Here is a 19,785-nt window from a genome sequence, read left to right as displayed (position 1 = left end):
GAAAAATAAAAAGATCAAGGTAGATTCAAAAACGAAATAGAAGAACAAGTGGAGTGCCATCTTTTTGTTAAATTCTTAACGATTTTCTGACATGTTTTTTTAATAAAGAAGCAAGATATAGCATGAACTTATTATGTACACTTCATGAAATGAACAGTCCTTACTTTAAGGCAAAATTCATTACAATCATCTATTGCAACGTTAGGTAAGGTACCGTGGGGTAAGTGGATACAGAAAAATCAATAGTTAACTTCATTGTTATGTACAGCTAACGTGAATAGTTTAACTCAAACTTTTTTCTGTGGATAACAAGTAAGGGACTATTATACTTCAAATCGTCATTTATTTTGATTTTTCTGATTGTTATGTATTGAGAATGAGAGACTTGAAAATTTGCGCCAAATGATCCACTTACCGCACCATGGTGGGGTAAGTGGATCACCATTAAAAAAAAATCTGTTCTCGAAACAAATGTAGTATGATTATGTTTAATGAGAATGATATTACCCTCGCACTTGTTTTTAGTGCTAGTAATGTTACATTTTATTATTTTAAAATTAAAAAGTATCTTTATTTAATCAAAATATAATAAAAAGTATGTATATATTAGTTCATACTAATTAGAACAAAAAAAAAACATTGTAACTAGAAAAATTTGGAGAAAATTCATCCATTTATACGCATTAGTTATACAAAAGTATTGTAGGATTATTCCTAGCAATATTTTTGAAAAGCACTCTGGGTTTAAAAATATTAGTTACATTTACTTTTGAATAACAAACTGAAATCCTTCTGTTTTATTCATGAATATATGTGTATCATCTGTCTAGAACAATTTATATGGTCAAATCATGTACGAGACTATGCTTTCGATCGGATAATTAGTATATTTTGCTCTTTTACAACTCAGCTTAGATAAACCACGAAAAGTTTCGTGTGAATTTTGAAATTATTATTCTTTTAATATATTTTTATACCAGAAAGGTTGAAAAAATTTTTAGGTGGATTATTTCAAATTTTCTATGGTCAAATTAACAAATTCAAGCTGGGAATGGAACAAAATAAAGGAAAACAACATTTGCAGGTATTAAAGCTTATTAAAATTCTACTAAGCAGTCTGCCAATAAATGATAATTATTCTTGATCCACTTACCCCACCCCACTAAAAAGTAGGGGTAAGTGTACCATGTCCAATATTTTTGTATTTATTCATAAAAATGACATATTTTTCTTTGTGATTCATTTAATTACAACTGAAATGCTCACCATGTGTCGAAAAAAATAATAGAATTTGATTTTAGACAGAGATACAATGGATTTTTGATTGATGGAAAACAATTTTGAAATTATTTAATTTTTGCAGCTAACAAGTTTGCTTGTGTTAGTGTACGTGTAGTACCAGTTTTGCAATAGTATCAGTGTGGGCGTAAGAATATAACCTAAAACGAAGCAATGGTGCGAAAACATTCAACATATCCAAGTATTTAGGCTTTATATTGACAAATGATCCACTTACCCCACTGATACACTTCCCCCACTGTACCTTATAATTATGGTAAAAAGTTCTTGGGCACCTTCATGAATCACTTTTGCATCGGGGTATTGATATTTTGTCCCAACACATGTACAAAAAACAGCATTTTCAAAAGCCCAATTTTCAAAGGAAATTTCTTCCAATTTACATGTCCCCATTAACAGCATACTGCTGGCGAATAGGGGAACATTCAAATCATTACAACGGACGAATAGTTTTCGACGTCAATTGTTATAGTTTTCAGCACAAAGGGAGTACCCGAATAGTATGTATTATTATTGCACCTAACGAAACGAAAACTCCCGACAACGATGTCTTTTCGATCGGCCCTTTTGCCATAGGCTATCCGGAGGAGAAAATAAATTACCATAATGTCCAAAAAGTTTTTTTTTCCTTCGCTTCCACACATTCGTAGGGGTGATTTTTTGTGTTCCAAAATTTTCGGTTTTTCTATCGGAAAGTGCCCGCTCGTGTGATCGGCAGCGCATGCAGTGTGTGGACTAAGAGTATGTGATATCACTTTTTCGGTACGAAACGAAACAATACATGGAATTCCGAGCAACGGTAACGGTAAATTGTGAATTGTGAACATCACAACTTATTCCACTTTTCTGAGAACAACACAACACAGAAAATGCAAGATTTGTTCCAGTCTTATTCGAATTCCTAGGAATTTCGTTTCGAACGTTATTTGACAGAATCATTAGAAAAATCGCATACCCTTAGTCAGGACTCATTATGTTTTGGAACGAAGTGAGACACGCGTCCCTAATGTGCAGCAGTTATTATACGGCATGCTGAATGCAGTAGCACCGACAGCAGTAGAAAGGTTTGTGGTACAATACGGTTTTTGGAAAAAAAGAGATTTTCGAAAACGGGAGGGGAAGAGATTTTTCAAAAATGCTGGGTGCGGAGAGCGAGGATCAAAAAACCGATTGGCGTGTTTGGATTTTTATAGATTAGATTTTCAAAATTCTATCAGTATTAATCGGGACCTCTTGCCAATCAGTGCGCAACAAATGATGATGAGTTGATCGTTTCGGAATTGGAGTTTTAATTTGGGATTGGTTTACGTTTGTGACAATGAAAAATTAAATGCATTGCAATGGATCGAGACTTTCCTGTAAGTCAAGTGCTATAGTGCTATTTTCAAAGGATAAGTTGTGATTCCCAGCTGTTGTAAAATGACTTCAAGCTGAAAGTCTGGAACATAAGTGTCGTTTAGCGAGAAGCATCACAAAGTATTTCCATCGTTCAAAGTTCCAGTTGTAATCAGTGTGACAAACACATTCTGGATGGAAAGAAAATTCAAGTAAAACTGCCAAATAAAATCCTAACGAACCGTGCAACGAAAAAACATAGCCAACGAACGTGGGAGGGGAAATGTTTTTGAAATGGAAAACTTTTCCCCATTTTGATAGTGGAAATATTCAATCGTGGCTACCGCTTATTTATTTTATAACTTGTTTTGAACGCATGTTAAGCAGGAATGGGAAGATTCTGTCAAAACGAGACTTGTGTGACGAATAGCTGGTGATGTTTTTCTTTGTGGTATAGTATATTCTGCTTATTTATTTTCAAACATTGTAAATAATAATCAATGCAGTAATAACACATTCACACGATTCCCATAATTGGATTCATAATAGGAACGTATTCACACATATCACCAGAAAACGGGTAATAATATCTACCAAAAGCACTAAGGATATAATTTACTCATCTCATTTATTTGTCTAAGACTTAATAGAATATGCCTACAAAGATATCTTCAATAGGTATACTAATGTTATATTCAGAGATTACTTATATGTATTATACAGTGATTTCAATTATTGTTTATTAAATTAATTCGAATAAACAGTAATTCAATATGGGTATATTCAGGACTGACATAAAAAACCTCCTGATTTTTTTTTCCAGGAATTTCTATAGAAATTACTGCTGATACACATAATCATGACATTGCTAGGGATAACTTTCGCAATTTTCCAAACGAGTCTTTCAAGAATTCATCTGGAAACACTTTTAGGGCAATCTTATCTTGTGTAAAAATATATAAAAAACCTTTAGAGTTTTATAAGTGATAATACAGTAGAGAAATATTTTCAGAAATTCCCAAGACTTATTTAGTATAACTCTAAAATTTCTGCAAGAAATTTGTAAACAAATTTTAAAAGATTGCTTGATGTTACATTTGAACAAATACATGGTCATACAGTCATATGTACTTCGACAGTTTTGAAATCGCCGCTGAGATTTGATGAGTCGTATGAAAGTATTTACACGCTTTTCCCAAGAAAACTGTTTTTTTTTTGGAATTACGGTGATTAAATCTACATTGTTCACCCAATGAATTTAATATCTCTAAAAATTTCAAGGTTTGATCTGTCGCATGTCAGTATATCCTGTTCAATCCTATTCAATAATTGACCCGGATACCGGTTCCAAAGTGAAGAATATGGGTTCTTTACTGTGCAGCTCAGTCCAGTCATAGAATGCAATCATTTAAAAAATCATGAAGTTTGATGTGTCGCATAATATTAAGTTACCTTCAATGTCCCGGAGTCGGTTTTTCAGTAACCGGGATGTTGATTCCAAAGTGGCCAAACAAGTCCCAGGCGCTGCAGCTCATCCATAGAAAATAATCATTTTCAAAATCATGAAGATTGATATGTCGCATGACAGTTTTTGCTCACCTTCGAAGATTGACCCCGGATACCGGATCCGAAGCGGCCAAATAGGTCCTAGACGTTGTAGCTCACTTATAGAAAGTAATAGCATTCACACAGTTAAAAATCGGAATTTTCGACCCGCGAAAAACGGATTTTCTCCAAATCCATGCGCCAGAGCTACGTTGGGCAAGGTGCGCTGTGTAGCACACCAGATCCTCTGTTAAGCGCATTATGCTCGACGTTAGATTCGACAAAATCACTCAATCAACTCAAACCGTAAAATATGATTCAGTCGCAAAACTCGTCAAAAACTCGTGAAACCTGAATGTTGTTGTTTACGTTAGAAAGGATTACTATAATTTTACCAGACTAATTAGAAAATACTGCCGTGTGTCAGTAAATTGTGGAAATTCGAGACAATGAGTCAAAAAGGTAAGCCAACTCATCCATGAATTGACTGTTGAGTTGCGTGACTGACAACTCACGCATGAAAAATCTCAAGCGTGAGTTCTGAGAAATTGAGTTTTCATAACATTGGAATTGATTATTGTTAAGCTTCAGGAAACCAGAAACAATCTCCAACGGATTCCAGGTAAAATCTACACAGAAAAAAAATCCGTTCTCGTATCCGTGAACAGCAGACGTGAACTCGTCAACAAGCAAAAATACACCGTGAACTAGATCATGTTTATGGGATCGTTTGTGGTAGTTCATGGTGTATTTTTGACAGTTCACGTTTTCCAGATCTCTTTTTTGAGCGTGTATGATGAATTCTTCGCTTTGATTTGGCATGCAGTCTCAATAAATCAAAGGAAAACAGTGATTTTCTATTTTCCGACATTTTGGCGCAATGTTTTTTTTCCTTCTTCTTAGGATAATAGTGTGAAGAAGGCAAAATACATTGCGCCGAAACGTCGGAAAATAGAAAATCACTGTTTTCCTTTGATTTCTTGAGAATGCATGCCAAACCAAAGCGAAGAAAACTATTAACAGTCTATGATGAATTTTATGTGAGATTTTTGTTGAATTCCTTGATTCAATGCAAGAATCTTTTTGGGTTCAAGGCAGAAGTTGTGGGCGATTGCTGATGTGATGTATTTAGGATTTTTGATACATAGCGTATTCTTATTGAATTCATTAGTAGATGGATATCTGGTGTGATTTCCCTGACTGTATCATTATTCCAAATTGCATAACCTGTCATCCCGAAAGCCAAATTGCGCCGCATGATTCCCGGGGTAATGAGAATATGGGTAATGGCATTCAGGGAAATTAAATTCTGAGTATTTGATGGACATTCTGGTTGATGGATTTTTAGGAAATGTGGTAGGATCTATGCTTGTATTTTTTTGCAGCGAAATCTATGAAACATTCTTACAATATCATTTGTGCTTTCCTGGAGATTTTGCTGTTTTTTTTTGTCTTTTGCGAAGACAATAACAACATAAGAAATAACATAAATCAAGTCAAGAATCCAACAATAACCACTTCAGGATTTTCTTAGGGGCCCCGTAATCATGGTAAAAATGTCTCATAGCATTTGCGTTTTTGCCAAACTAAAATGCATCGGGGCAAGGAAAATCTGATTGGGAGGGGCACTAAATTGGTAATTATCGTCTTCATCACTTATCATCTACTATATTACTGAAGTTAGCGTTTATTGTAACACTATTCAACAGTACTTTTGAACAGAACATCGTGGTTTTGGATTCGAAAATACATTGTTCTGTTAATCATCGAAAATCAGGGCGCTCTCTATAACTTGAGCCTGAGGAAGCCTGAGGAGGTTGAGGAATATTTTATTATAAGCCTTATCCTGAACCAAGCCGAGATATGAATATTTGTACACAATATTTTATACATTCTTGAAAAGTACCAAAAACTTAACGTGATACCCTTACAAAGGTGAACAAAGTTCTCAAAAGTTTCTTTTTTACGCAAAACATCTAATCTACCTAAAGCCACATTTTCCTTCTTTTTTAGTTGCATTGATTTTTTATGTGAAATCTTGAGGCTCCAGAGCTTACTACGGAAATAATACATAGGTTAATAGATTTTCAGGAATTCTTCTAGAGACTTTTTCAGAGCTTTCATCAGGTTTACGTGGGTTTACGTCTCCCAGGAATTTGCCTTGAAATTACCTACGATATGCTAAGTGGAATTCCTTCAAAATTTGCTCCAGAAAATCCTTCAGTAGTCCAACAACGGAAACACAACGAAAGTTCTCTCAGAAATTCTAGTGTAACCTAGCGGTCACATTGCGAATTAAATGAAGTAGCATTAGCTAGCGCTTCACCTTCATAACAACTGTTATGAAGACCCTTTGTATCGAAATTATTTGGATTTTGCGATATACCGGTTTCAAATTGTAGTCTACTCTAACTGTATAAAGAGATCCAAATGGACCATGTTGTGAAATGCATAAATCTCTACATCTTTTTACCATATTTCACTCTAGTTTTTGAAGCTCGACATGCGTAAAATTGATATTTTTAGCTTTATCAACTTTATATATGGCGTGAAATAAATAAAGTGTTGTGCATGAAATGTGACTACCGAAACCGGTAGCAAAAATTAGTCGAGTCTAGTACACGACTCTAAAGACGGCCTTACAGTTGAGGTCGAAATACGCGTATCTGTCAAAGAATAAAAACTCTAGCGGAATTAAATGGTATAGTTATTAATTCGGTTTTTCATTGACTTAAAAAATAGAAGTTTTTTTTAGTATTTTTGGTTCTGTTAAAGTTGTTTCATTTTAACCAGATTGAGGGTAGTGTACTACGAAATATTTGATAATTGACTGTAGATCATTTCACTGACACAATATGTTTCTAAAATCTCGTGACAAAAGCTCATCGGTTTAGATAATGGGGCACCGTGGCACGCCAATGATAATTACCACATGTCTACGTCACAGGTCACATACATGATTGTATTCAATTTAACGTCGAATTCACATTGAAAACATGAAACGAAAGGGGTGCCAGATCTGTCTTCGGGAGCTTCAAATATCCGGTAATTATCGACGGCAGGCGACAGTTGGAGGTGTTCGCTCACGCGTTCGATTGGAAGCCAAATGCCGTTCGGGGTGTTTCAAATATTTATGACAATAATTAAATAAAAGCCGGGCCGCCATGTTCAGTGAAACATGTCACCTTGCTTGCCGAAAAAAAAACCATAACCAAACGTATAGCAATTGACTAATCGTCCTGAAACGATAATACGGTGTGGACTGTGTTAGTAAAGCGTCAGCACTAACAAAGTGCCAGTTTCTGTCGAAATGTACGTGCGTTTGTATGCGTTTTATCTATGCCGAAAAAAATGAAATAAAAATCGAAAAATGTTTATCTTACTGCCTCCCCTCTTTCTATCCCCACTTCTGATGCCCTAACCACCTACCTTTGGCACGTATTTTATTGGTTACCACAGAAGTTGGAGCGAAATAGGAGCGGCCATAAAAATATAAGCCTTGAAGAAAAGAAAAATGCCCGAAATAAAATATTTTTACACTCTGTGGAACTGTGACCGTCGTTGTCGTGTTCGTTTCTTCTGGAGCCCCAATTCACCGGTTTTTAATTAAATTAAGCACTTTGTAGTTTTGGCATGACTGGCCGGTCGATAATGACAACGTGTTGTCGCCCTAAAAAATGTAAGGTGGAAACCTAAATTTCACAGATGATGGAAAGATTCACTCCAGTGACACTTTAATTTATAAAGATAATATGATTTTTTGGCTTGACTTCGATACTGGGACAGAGCCTGATTGTTGGTTTGGATATTAATCGGTCGAGATTAGGAAAAACAACTCTGCTTGCAGCAAAGTAATTTTTTATCGAAAATATTAAATACCTATATTAACCCGTTAACGCCCAAGGTACACTCCCGTGTATAAGTTTGGGTTCACCCCCTAAAAAACATGCAAAAGTGTTCAGTCCATATCTCTGTGATCACACGTCCAATTGAAACTCTCTAAGCTGCATTCAAAAGGCAAAGAGTTATTCTTACTTCGTATGTTTTTTTCCAAAAACATTTTTTGAATTTTGTATACTAAATTTTTACTTAAAGTTGTGACATTTTTCAAAAAACACACTGAAAGTTCATATCAAAATTCCTCAGCATTGGATCGACCAAAATTTTAAATAAAAGTTTCATTAGAATCGTAATCTTATATTCTTTGAAGAGACCCCACGAAATTTTGGCGGAAAAATCTGGAAAGTATTCAAATTCAATGAAACAGTCAGTCAAGTCATCGTGTAAAAGTTTGGGTTCATCCCTCAGTATGGTGTATCGTGCAAAAGTTTGGGTTCACCTGAACTTACTCAAATCTTGGAAATCTCAAACCAATCATGTACGCGCCATTATTTGCGCTCAAAAAAGCATTAAACTTTTAAAATCGGTTGAAAAATGGCAGAGATATTGACAAAAATGATGTACGTGCGGCTCAAGTGAACCCAAACTTTTGCACGATTTGCATCATACTGAGGGGTGAACCCAAACTTTTGCACGATGACTTGACTGACTGTTTTATTGATTTTGAATACTTTCCAGATTTTTCCGCCAAAATTTCGTGGGGTCTCTTCAAAGAATATAAGATTACGATTCTAATGAAACTTTGATTTAGAATTTTGGTCGATCCAATGCTGAGGAATTTTGATATGAACTTTCAGTGTGTTTTTTCAAAAATGTCACAACTTTAAGTAAAAATTTAGTATACAAAATTCAAAAAATGTTTTTGAAAAAAAACATACGAAGTAAGAATAACTCTTTGCCTTTCGAATGCGGCTTAAAGAGTTTCATTTTGACATGTAATCACAGAGATATAGACAGAACACTTTTGTATGTTTTTGAGGGGGTGAACCCAAACTTATGCACGGGAGTGTATCTCCCATTAGAGTGATGCAAATTTCGAAATTTGTGCTCCCCTATGCTTAAACCATTTAAACTATGGTAAAAATCATCCTCCCAAAATTTGAAATGATTTGGAAGAAATTTGACTGTGCACACGCCATTTGAAGTTTATATGGAGATTACGCCAAACTTTTGTGTTCAGCCCTATATCTCTTCGTCATAATATTTTATGGAAAAGTGAACACACTCTTCTCATGTGAAATTCTTCCAACTACAACTTTGCTGAAGACCACATTTTGATTAAACGTCAGGAAAAATTGTTATTCATCATCATAAAGTAGGTTTGCCTTCAGTAAGCTTTACCAACTATTCGGCAGGCAACAGTGGTGCTCCTGGCGGGAAGAATAGATCAAAGTAATCCAGGCTACTATGTTCTACAGCAAGAAAGCAGTGTTGCGCTGAAAGTAATTGAATGATCACCTCAGCATGGTTTAGACTTTGGAATCCAGAATAACAAATTAGCCTTACGTCCCAACAAAATATGATCTTCGGCAAAGTTGTAGCTGGGAAGATTTTACATGGGAAGAGTGTGTTCGCTTTTTCATATATTATAATGGCGAGCGGATAGAGGACTGAACAGAAAACGTTTGGCTTTTCCATAGTAATTTCCATATAAACTTCAAATGGCGTGTGCACAACCAAATTTCTTCCAAATCACTTCAAATTTTGGGAGAATGATTTTTATCATAATTGACACCGTTTAAGCATAGGGGAGCAAAAACTTCAAAATTTGCATCAGTCTATTCTCCCATAAATTAAACCTTATTTCTCCAAAAAAATTCAAGTCTATGGTGGGGATCCAAAAAATTTCTTGAAAGTGTGTCGTCCATATTTAGTTCTATAAGTTTATTTTATATCTAGTTGTTTCTATAAGAATAATCAAATATATTTTCATGTCCTTCGACCCATTACAATGTAAAAAAGTTGAAAAAAAAAAAACTGCAGGTGAGGGGTAATTCATAAATTACGTCACGTGCAGAAGAGGAAGGTGTGGGTTACATCGAAACGTAACTACCCACATAACAATTGGAATCCATACAAAAAGTGTGATATAGAGAAAAATAGAGGAGGATGAATATGTCAAAACTTTGCGTTACGTAATTTATGGACGTAGCCTGATAAAGAAATTGCAGCAAAAGAATAAAAATTTCAGAGGCGAAAGATGCATGCCAGAACTAAATCATTTAGTGACTTCAATTCAATTTGAAGCCACTGCATCACTGATGCATATGGTCTTGTCCACCGATAGAACCGAATCCACGCAGTCCAAGATTTTTGACACTAGAATGGACCAGAATACCTGTGCAGCATACGGAAGCGTGCCCGCTCAAATGTCACAATTCTTGGGTCGAGTGAGTTCAGCAAGGGAGGCTCTTTACTGCTACCTCGCTGGTTTTAAAAAGTAAACGACCATACAAAAATATGACCAACCAAACGTTATCAATTTTCTCGAAAACATTCATTTTAGGAATTTAGTAGAATTTTCTGATTAAATTGGCAACAACGCACTGCAGTAGCGCGTAGTAAATAACTGCTTGCAAACAATATCTTTCAAGCGCATTTATTACCTGTAATTTTACGAATAATAATTTTTACTTTTCCACGTTAAGCCACAAAACTGGTTCTCGACTTAGGTAGGCGACTATTCAATTTTACTCTCATTTGACAGCCGCCCTTCACCCTTGGAGTTCAGTTCATGGATGGATAAGTCAATTTGTCGGTTTTTTCGATCTTCACTCCCTTTAAAAGATCATCTTTAACATTCGACGGCTAGAAAACATGTGTTTTAATGTTCATCGAAAAATGTAAGGAGCATTGCATCCGAAATAAGCGATTGTTGCTTGAATCGATAGTAAGTATCCATTGTTTTGATCTAGGCAGACCAATTTCTTATCGGTTGTTTTCTTGATCTTTCGCACATAAAAGCAATTCCCAGCTAATATGTTTTTTTTTGCAAAAATATCTCCTTTAGTTGATCATCGAATCATTTAGTTGTTCATCATGGTTCACTATATCTCATAACAGAACTGAGATGCAAACAAATACAATATTTGCCCATTAGCGCCATCTAGTGAATGTATTCCGAACTAATAAGTTCGGATGATAAGGGCGAATAGATCTCTTTCAGTTGAAGACATTTGTCGAAGACACCAACGTTGTATATCATCACTGAACTGAGATATAAACAATCAAAATTTTCGACCATTAGCGCCGTCTTTTGAGTGTTTTAAGAACTAATAAGGTTTTAGGCGAATTTAGTTGATCAACTTTATCGAAGACACCAATTTTGTATCTTATAACTGGACTAAGATATACTGCCCATAAAGGCATAACTGTCCCATATGGAAAAGTAGGCATTGAGGCTCAAAGTTTGAAGTTTTCCTTTTCATACAAAAGTTCATAATTTTGTAGTGCATTTCTGCATGCCATGTTCATTAAGCACAACCACACAGTTTACTCATTTTACTCCTATTGATCAACGAAAAATATAAACTTGAACATAATTTAAGTTTTGCAGCTGCTATTTGGGTTCGAATTTCATATAGAGACTGTTTTGCCTTTGTTTTTCAATATGGGACTACATTAACTTCATATTTTTCCACATCATTTTCAAACAAAGTATGTAAATTTGTATATACATGGTAAAATATAAACTAAATCATGAACGTTGCAATGAAAAGAGGTGTTGGTTCAAAAATCAATATGGGACAGTTATGCTTTTATTAGCAGTATAAGCAAATAAAGTTTTGGCTCACTAGCGCCATCTTGGGAGTGTTTTCCGAATTTATAAGGTTATATACGAATAGGTATTACAGTCGACTCTCCACAACTCGATGTTCTAATCCTCGATATACTCTATAACTCGATGGATTTTTCGGTCCCTTCAAATTTCCATACATCGTGCTCTCCATAAGTCGATATTTCTATTACTCGATATCTCCACTAGTCGATGTCACGTGAGAGGGAAATTTATCTCCATAACTCGATATCTATTTTACAATCTTTCTTATTTGGGGAAACGTGGTCAAATTCTTGTTTGGAGATGAAAAAAATTCTTGCAAGTTGTAATAAAAGTTGAAAAACATGAAAATAAATAAAAAATATTGTCAGTTAAAATAATGTGATTTTTTGAGCATTTCGAAAAAAGTTTGTGAAGTACAGTTTGTAAAGTACAATCAACAAAATGATATTACTTTCTCACAGAGGTGATCATTTATGTATTAAAAATACAGATATTTGTTCCTTCGATTTTGTGATATTTTGTTTGGGTACAATAATAGTTTGTAAAGTACAATCAACAAAATGATATTACTTTCTCACAGAGGTGATCATTTATGAATTAAAAATACAGAAATTTGTTCCTTCGATTTTGTGATATTTTGTTTGGGTACATTCTATAACTCGATAATTCTATAAGTCGATGGTCCCTTGAATATCGAGTTATGGAGAGTCGACTGTATTTAGCTGGTCAACTTTGTCGAAGACACCATTTTTGCATCTCATCGCTGGACTGAGATATAAACGAAGTAAATATTTGTACGCTGGAAAGCTGTTTCATATGTTGCTTATATATGCGACATTTGTTGGCGCCTGTGCACCAAGTAAATATTTGTATAACTGTCCCCTACTCACCTGGTGAGTAAATTCTGAATTAAAATAGTTACCAAGTGGAAGTCAGCAGTCCTGTGAGCAACTTTGCAGCAGTCAGTTTTCTCCTGAACCTCTTTTTTCAAGATATTTGCACTACAACTGTCCTGTTTATAGGACGCTGGGCGTTCGGGGCTTCTGTCCTATTTTTAGGTCGCTGGGCGGATATGGGTTAAACTCTTAGATAGGAAAGTATTTAGTTGGGAGCGTCTGATAAAATACTTAACTCTATATTGAATTTTGAAATCTTGCAAATTATATTTTTGGAGGACATTGAGGATCATGTGTTTCCATATATTGGTTGTATTATCAAGAAGCTAATTAGAAGATGTTACTACAATATTTTCTTTTTCCATTCTCACTTCCAGAACACAACAAAAATGGCTGCCTCAGTTTATGCAACTCCCCCGCCCGATTTCAGCGGTGAAGAAGCGGCCATGAGTGACACTTCCAACTCATCGCAGACAAACAGTTCGAACAATTCCACAATGAAAGCAACGAAACGATCGCTGTCGTCGGCCTTTCTGAACTCGCCACAGACGATCAATACTGCCACACAGCTCAGCTCGGACAGCATCCCGGATTTGTCCAAGAAGCGACGTAAACAGCCCATGCCCAGTCGAATCTCGGCTAACGGCACGGAAGAAAACGTAACCCTCGCAGAGGGTAACCCTGAAGTAGTGGACGATAGCGAAGAAGCGGAAGCAAATGCCATAGAATCGATTGCAAATGCGTTTGCTGAACAGCAAAGCAACTTTCAGAAGATATTTCTGTCCAACTTGAGTCAATTACAAAAGCAGCATCTTCTCAGACAGCAACTGGAGGACCACGTGGAAGAATCTGCCAATGAAGAACCTGTACATAATGGTTCCAATCCGATTATATCTCTTAAAAGCCGAGAAAGTTTATTCGACTTACCGATAATTGCCAAGGATTCTGACGATGTCAAAGATGTTTGCCAAACTATATGCGACGATAAACCGGACGAGCATTGCAAAGATCAAAACGAAAATGAGTCCAAAAATCACAGTTTTGACAATGGATCAACTAATAACAATGATACATCTATGCAGAGTGAAGATAAGCATGACGTGGAGCCTGATGACAGTAGTAAAATAACGGACAATGTACAAAACGGAGATAGAGTACGAGATGTTTCTGAATTCAATCTTAAATCAGAATTGCTCCAAGATCCAGAATGGGATGGAGAAATTCGTTCTACATCTACCGCAAACCTTTCCAAACCGGAGGATTGGCTTTCCTTGCCTGGGTTGCCATTTCCATTCTCGCCCGAAGCTGCTGCTGCACTCTCCGCATCGGGCTACATGCCTCAGCTTCCATTGTTGGGAATGCCGTCCGCATCATCTTTTGGATCATCGAACGATTCCAATCGTCCAAACGTACCACCACTTAGAATCTTCAACCCGGAAGCTTTTTGTGGGCTGTGCAATAAAGAATTCTGCAACAAATACTTCCTCAAAACGCACAAGGCCAACAAACACGGAATCTATGAACCACAAAGTGGAAACAGTGACTCTCTGCCCAACGTTGGTCCTTTCAATCCTCTTCATCAGCTTTCACAAGTATTCCAACTACAGCAGCAACAGCAACAACAGCAGCAGCAGCAAGCTCTTCAGGAACAACAAGACAAGGCAATGCTCAGCCAAACGATAAATTCGGAAGGCCCGACCTCGCAACAATCCCAGATGCGTCCAACTGTTTCTCCCAAGCTGCCAATGAATTCAATACAACCGACAGTATTTTGTGATATTTGCTTCAAAAAGTTCAGCAGCCTCAGTGCAATGCGTAAGCATCGCAGCAAAGCTCACGATCCAGCTGGTAACAATCAGCAACAACAGCAACATCACGGATCAGATACGGGATCTAAACCACCATCGCCAACCTCCAATGCAGAACGTTTGAATTTCAACTCAATGCAGTTCCGTTTTCCGGAAGGATTCCGTGAGGATTATTCCATTGAGCAGGAGGACGCATCGTTCACCCCTCAGCCGCGTAAGTTGTCACCGCTGTCTATTCAAGCAGCTCGTGAAGCCAATTTCTCTGTAGACAAGCTGAAGCGCTTGGGTGTGGTCAACCCGGAGGCGTTTTGTGAGATATGCTGCAAAGAGTACTGCAACAAGTATTTCCTGCGCACTCATAAGCTAAAAAGACATGGAATATTCTTGCCACCTGATGAAGTTAAGGAGGAACGTAGCCCATGGAGCTTTGTCCAAACGAGTCCGTTGAATCTGATTGTTAGCGGAGCGGAGAATCTCGGACATCCTCCGCCGTTGAAGAAATTGAATGATCGAGAAGAAAGCGAGCAGCTGATGAAATCAACTGCTTTGAAGGAAGAACTGTTGAAGAATACCGACACCAAGGCTGAGGAAGATGCTCAAGGAGAAGATGTTGATGATAAGGATGGACCAGTCGATCAAGATGGCGAACCGATCAGTGTGGACTTGCAGAAGTTGCAGTCAATGATCATGCAGCTTAGCGATTTAAACAACCAACGAAAAATGTCTTGTGGTATTTGTGGAAAAGAGGTGGACAATCAGTATTTATTGCATACCCACATGATACAAGAGCACAATAATATGAACGAGAATAACAATGGGCTCAAGTCACCGGCGACTGCCACCCCTATGCCGGCATCACCGAACGATTTTGAAGTGTGCAAGCAGTGCGATAAGGAGTTCTCTAATGCGTTCATGTTGAAGCAACACTTGATGGAAGTACATGGGTCACAGAATGTCAGTCCGAAAAGAGAAGGTTTCATAACTCCGGATCGACCCACCGCTACTTCTAGCATGGGAATGCCGACGGGACCGAATTATGGTGAGAGAAAACCTACGTTCTCGATGACACCGACAAGTAGTTATTGTGAAATTTGTAACAAAGAGCTGTGCAATAAGTACTTTATGAAAACTCACATGCAACGAATGCACGGCATAGAGATTGAAAACGGGGCTCAAATCGGCGGAGTCGTGTGCAATATTTGTAACAAGGAGCTGTGCAGTAAGTACTTTTTGCGTGTGCATAAGCATAATACGCATGGAATTGTAGAGGAAGGAGCCCCGCTTCCGCAGCCCAGGAATAATGGAGAGTCAGCAGAGAATTCGGAACCTCCATTCCCGGTTGACAGCGTACTGAAGCCAGGAGAGATAACAGACGTTAGCAATCGATACTACTCACACTTTACGGAGGTTTGCCCATTGTGTAGTCGTAGATTTCGAAGCGCCAAGTGGTTGAGAGCTCATTTGTTAAGTGATCATGGCAAAATGGGCGTTGATAAGTTACGTGAGATTGAGCATAAACTGGGTAGTGGTAGTAAGTCCAGCAGCCCTTCGCTGAAAATTCCCAATGGAGGAATGAACGTGAGCACTTCAGAGCCCAAATTCAACCCGAAGATCGCATTTGGGTTCAACTCTCCAGATGCGAAGTTCCTCATGAAGAATCCGTTTTCTGGTTTGTTTGGAGCCGATCCTTCCAACTCCAATCTAGGACCAAAGGGATATCAGTGTTCGTATTGTCCGTTTGCTACTCCACTTCTTCCGTTGTTGTTCATCCACGAGAGAACCCACACTAGTTTGAGTATTGTTCAGCAGCAGTTGCTGCAGGAGGAGGAGAAACATCAGATGCAGTTGCCTCCATTGCACTTGTCTGCTATCAAATCGGAGTCAGCGGTTTCATTAGCAAAAGAAAAAGAAAGTTTCATGCTACCAACATCGGTCCCAACATCGGAAACTCCATCGTTAACTCCGGCTTCGACTCCGGTTCCTTCAATGTCCCAGGAAGCGATGACCATACCAACCTCATCAGTTCTTCAGCAAGATACGCCCATGCAGCAGTCTCCATCACGTAAATCACCAAATGCTCGAGAATCACCAAAGTCCACCTCACCAAGATCCGAACAAAACGGCATCCTCTCGGAAATGGCCAACCTTACCCAGCGGCCGGCAGTTTATGCTCTGCCCCAACAGGCAGGGCCACTTCTGATGCAGTCATTCTTGATTGAAGAATCATCTTCAGCTGCTTCCTCCAAGGATGGCGCAGAGGAGCAAGGAACATCCCTCGCCGCAAACAGGTTTGTACCAGCTGTTGTTTTCCTACCTGTTAAGGAGCGTATCCTTTCTCCGATGACAATATCGTTCACGCTTAGCCCTGCCTAGGGGAAGGGTTCCCGAATAATGGCAGCGTAAATTGCTTTTGTTCGTGCGCCGTTTTCTTCCAACAGGGAATCCGAACCGAAAAAGCATCTGCAACAGTAGTTCGGTTCTAAAATAATGTTGCAGAGGTGTTTTGAACAGGAACGTGAGAAACAAGAAGAATGAAATCCGCAAATACGTACACATTTATCTCTGGGGTAACCGGAATGGAAAAGAGAGAAGAGTACATTAATCCTACTTAGAAGAGATGGAGAAAATAGTCGTAAGGAGAAGAAAATCAAAATGTATAAATATTTAATTACTAGTAGACGTATCGTTGTGTAGAGATGTCTATTGAGAAGCGCAAGTTCGACAGAAAAAAAAGGATTCACTGTAGAAAAGGTGAGAGCAGGTAAAACCAACGGTTACAATTTAATTGCAAATTTGCACGTGGAAAGAAAGTATAGAAAGTTCCACAGACCGAGATTAGATTCATCTATTATGTACAAGACTTTTGTTTTGAGCTCATCGAAAGAGAAATTCCACAGAAATCATTCCTTTATTATCAACGGAATAGCAGATTTTCAATTGAAACATGTTTTCTACCTCTAAATTATGCTGAAGACAGACCGAAATAATGCTTGATGTAGTGAATTGAGGTAAATTGATGTTGAACAGTATATAAGCTATTAGCAAGTTATGATACTAGCTGACATAGAATACTAAGCATGCGAGGTATTGAAGTAAGGAGAAAACCTTGGTGATGTTCTAACAAAGTTCCTATTATGAGTAAAACTAGCAGAAAGAAAGTATCTCTTCGGGTATGATAGATTTTTTAAGGATATTTACCATTGACACAAAAGACCGTTAATTGTGTCACGCTTGCGTGTAAGTCTGAATAGAAAAGACTTGAAACCGATCAAACTTTATTTCAGTTACCAAAACTCAATAATTTGCTTTCATCTATTGATAATAATTAGTTTTGCTCAAACGAGCATATTGAAAAGGCATCTTACTGTGAATAACACTTAATCAAAGGAACCAAACTAAAACTCAGGGTAATCAAAGTACAAGCTAAAATGCATACCTTTTAAAACATGGAGTAGAAATGAACCAACAAATCTAGTCAAATTTCAGCATTACTGTTAACATTCCCATACCGTTCGGTTACCAATAGAGGCAAAAACATAGCCTAAAGTACAATTTTATAGGGAACATGGAGATGCAAGCATTAAGGAACAAAAAATTAAAATACCTCAACCCGAAAGGAACTTACAAACGTTGGATTAATTTAACAATAAGTCGAAATCCTCTGGTACGTAATTATTAAAAAAACTAGTCGTGATTAATTAAATGAAAGGTCAGCAGGTATTCTATGCCATCATTGTAGAACTAGACTTACAGTAAAAGAATCAAAAAGACACTAACAAGACAAGAGAGTTACCAGTTCAGCAAGGACAACAGAACAATGCACTCCTTTTAGCATAGATGTACATAATCGTGATCAGGAAACCGTATTTTATTTCATATTGACATTTCTAGTCTAAAGTACCCATTTGCTAGTCAAAATCTTGATCATAAAACATTTATCATAACAGAAGAAAATCAAGTTTTGTTAAATATATTCTATTGCTTCCGCCGTTATTCGTAGAAACTAACACTCGCAGCACGAGAAAATTTGAAACAAAGTCAAAAACCTCTGCACTTGACCGAGGCAAAAACCACAAACCAAGAACACACTTCGGAAGGTTTCGCCAAGCGATTACCAAACTAAACAAGAAAGCACCCCAAAAATAAACCCGATTAAATCCAGGACACGTGACTTGTGTCACTTGAACCGGAACTAGGGCTTGAGAGCTAAACTCGGCGATTGCTATCGAACAATATAAAACTGTAAAACGCTGTGTGCCTTTTAGCAATTGCTGACATGATAAAAAATGAAAGAGAGTGAAAGGGACGAAGAAACAATAGCACCACATTCGTCGGTAGAGGAAACAAAATATTCAAGACAAACGTAATTTGTAGATCTTCGTTATCGAATTACCTTTAATTAATAATATTTCATATATTTGTAATATTTAACGGGTGATATATGAAGTGTTATGATTAAAATACAGATAACAGCAGAAACACTGGAAGAAATTGTTACCAAATACAAAGAATGCAATCAGAAGCGAATTTCATCAAAAACCTGAAAAGGTATGTTTCATTCAAATCTACACTAGAGAAACAAAGAAATGCAGAATGAAAACTCCGAAATCACAGGATCAGAACTACACAAACTCAATCTCTGGCGCTTGATTGAAAGTCCTAAACGGAACGACGACTAAACGAAGAAGACCCACTGAAATCTACGTCACAAAAACTAAGCCATCATCAGTCGCAAAAAACGCCCATTATCGATGACATCCAGCCTCAGAAGCGTAACCTTTATAGAACAACCCATGAAACACATAATTAGAGCACCACGTTAGTTAATCGTTTCAACCTGCCATCGCAACTTCGGAGGGTTGTAATTCCTGGCGATCATTCGTCCCATTCATCACCGTTAGGCTAGTACTGGTGCCATGTTCGTCCCCAACCACGGCGGCAGCCCGGTGTCTATAATTTATAATCGTAAGGAAATTATGCCATCACCCAAATATTAAGGTATGTTCATTGAGCACCCGGTTCTTCTCGGTACCTTTTACGCACGATTGTCCCCTCCCAAAGGGGTTTGCCTCTGTCGCCGTCTCCGGTAGGGGTCTGCAGCGGTTTCAAACTGACGGAACAGTCAACTTCTTCATATCGTCCTAGCCATCCTTACGATAAAAAAAATATTTGGGGCATTTTTTAGCTTTTTTGGTGGTAAGTTTTTTTTTTTTTTTTTAAT

The 19,785-nt window shown here is 37.4% G+C and overlaps 1 protein-coding gene across 1 annotated transcript; it reads left to right on the top strand.

The window, feature by feature from the left end:
- Window positions 1–13,145: 13,145 nt before the first annotated feature.
- On the top strand, window positions 13,146–19,038 carry LOC5573579. Its single transcript, XM_001654663.2, has one exon. The coding sequence runs from the start codon at window positions 13,146–13,148 to the stop codon at window positions 16,935–16,937; it is 3,792 nt and encodes a 1,263-aa protein (XP_001654713.2). The 3' UTR covers window positions 16,938–19,038.
- Window positions 19,039–19,785: the final 747 nt, after the last annotated feature.

The sequence above is a fragment of the Aedes aegypti genome, chromosome 3 (genome assembly GCF_002204515.2).
Source record: "Aedes aegypti strain LVP_AGWG chromosome 3, AaegL5.0 Primary Assembly, whole genome shotgun sequence".
Lineage (NCBI taxonomy): Eukaryota > Metazoa > Arthropoda > Insecta > Diptera > Culicidae > Aedes > Aedes aegypti.
The sequence above is the reverse complement of the archived record's forward strand: the minus strand, read 5'-3'. Positions and strand labels throughout refer to the sequence as shown.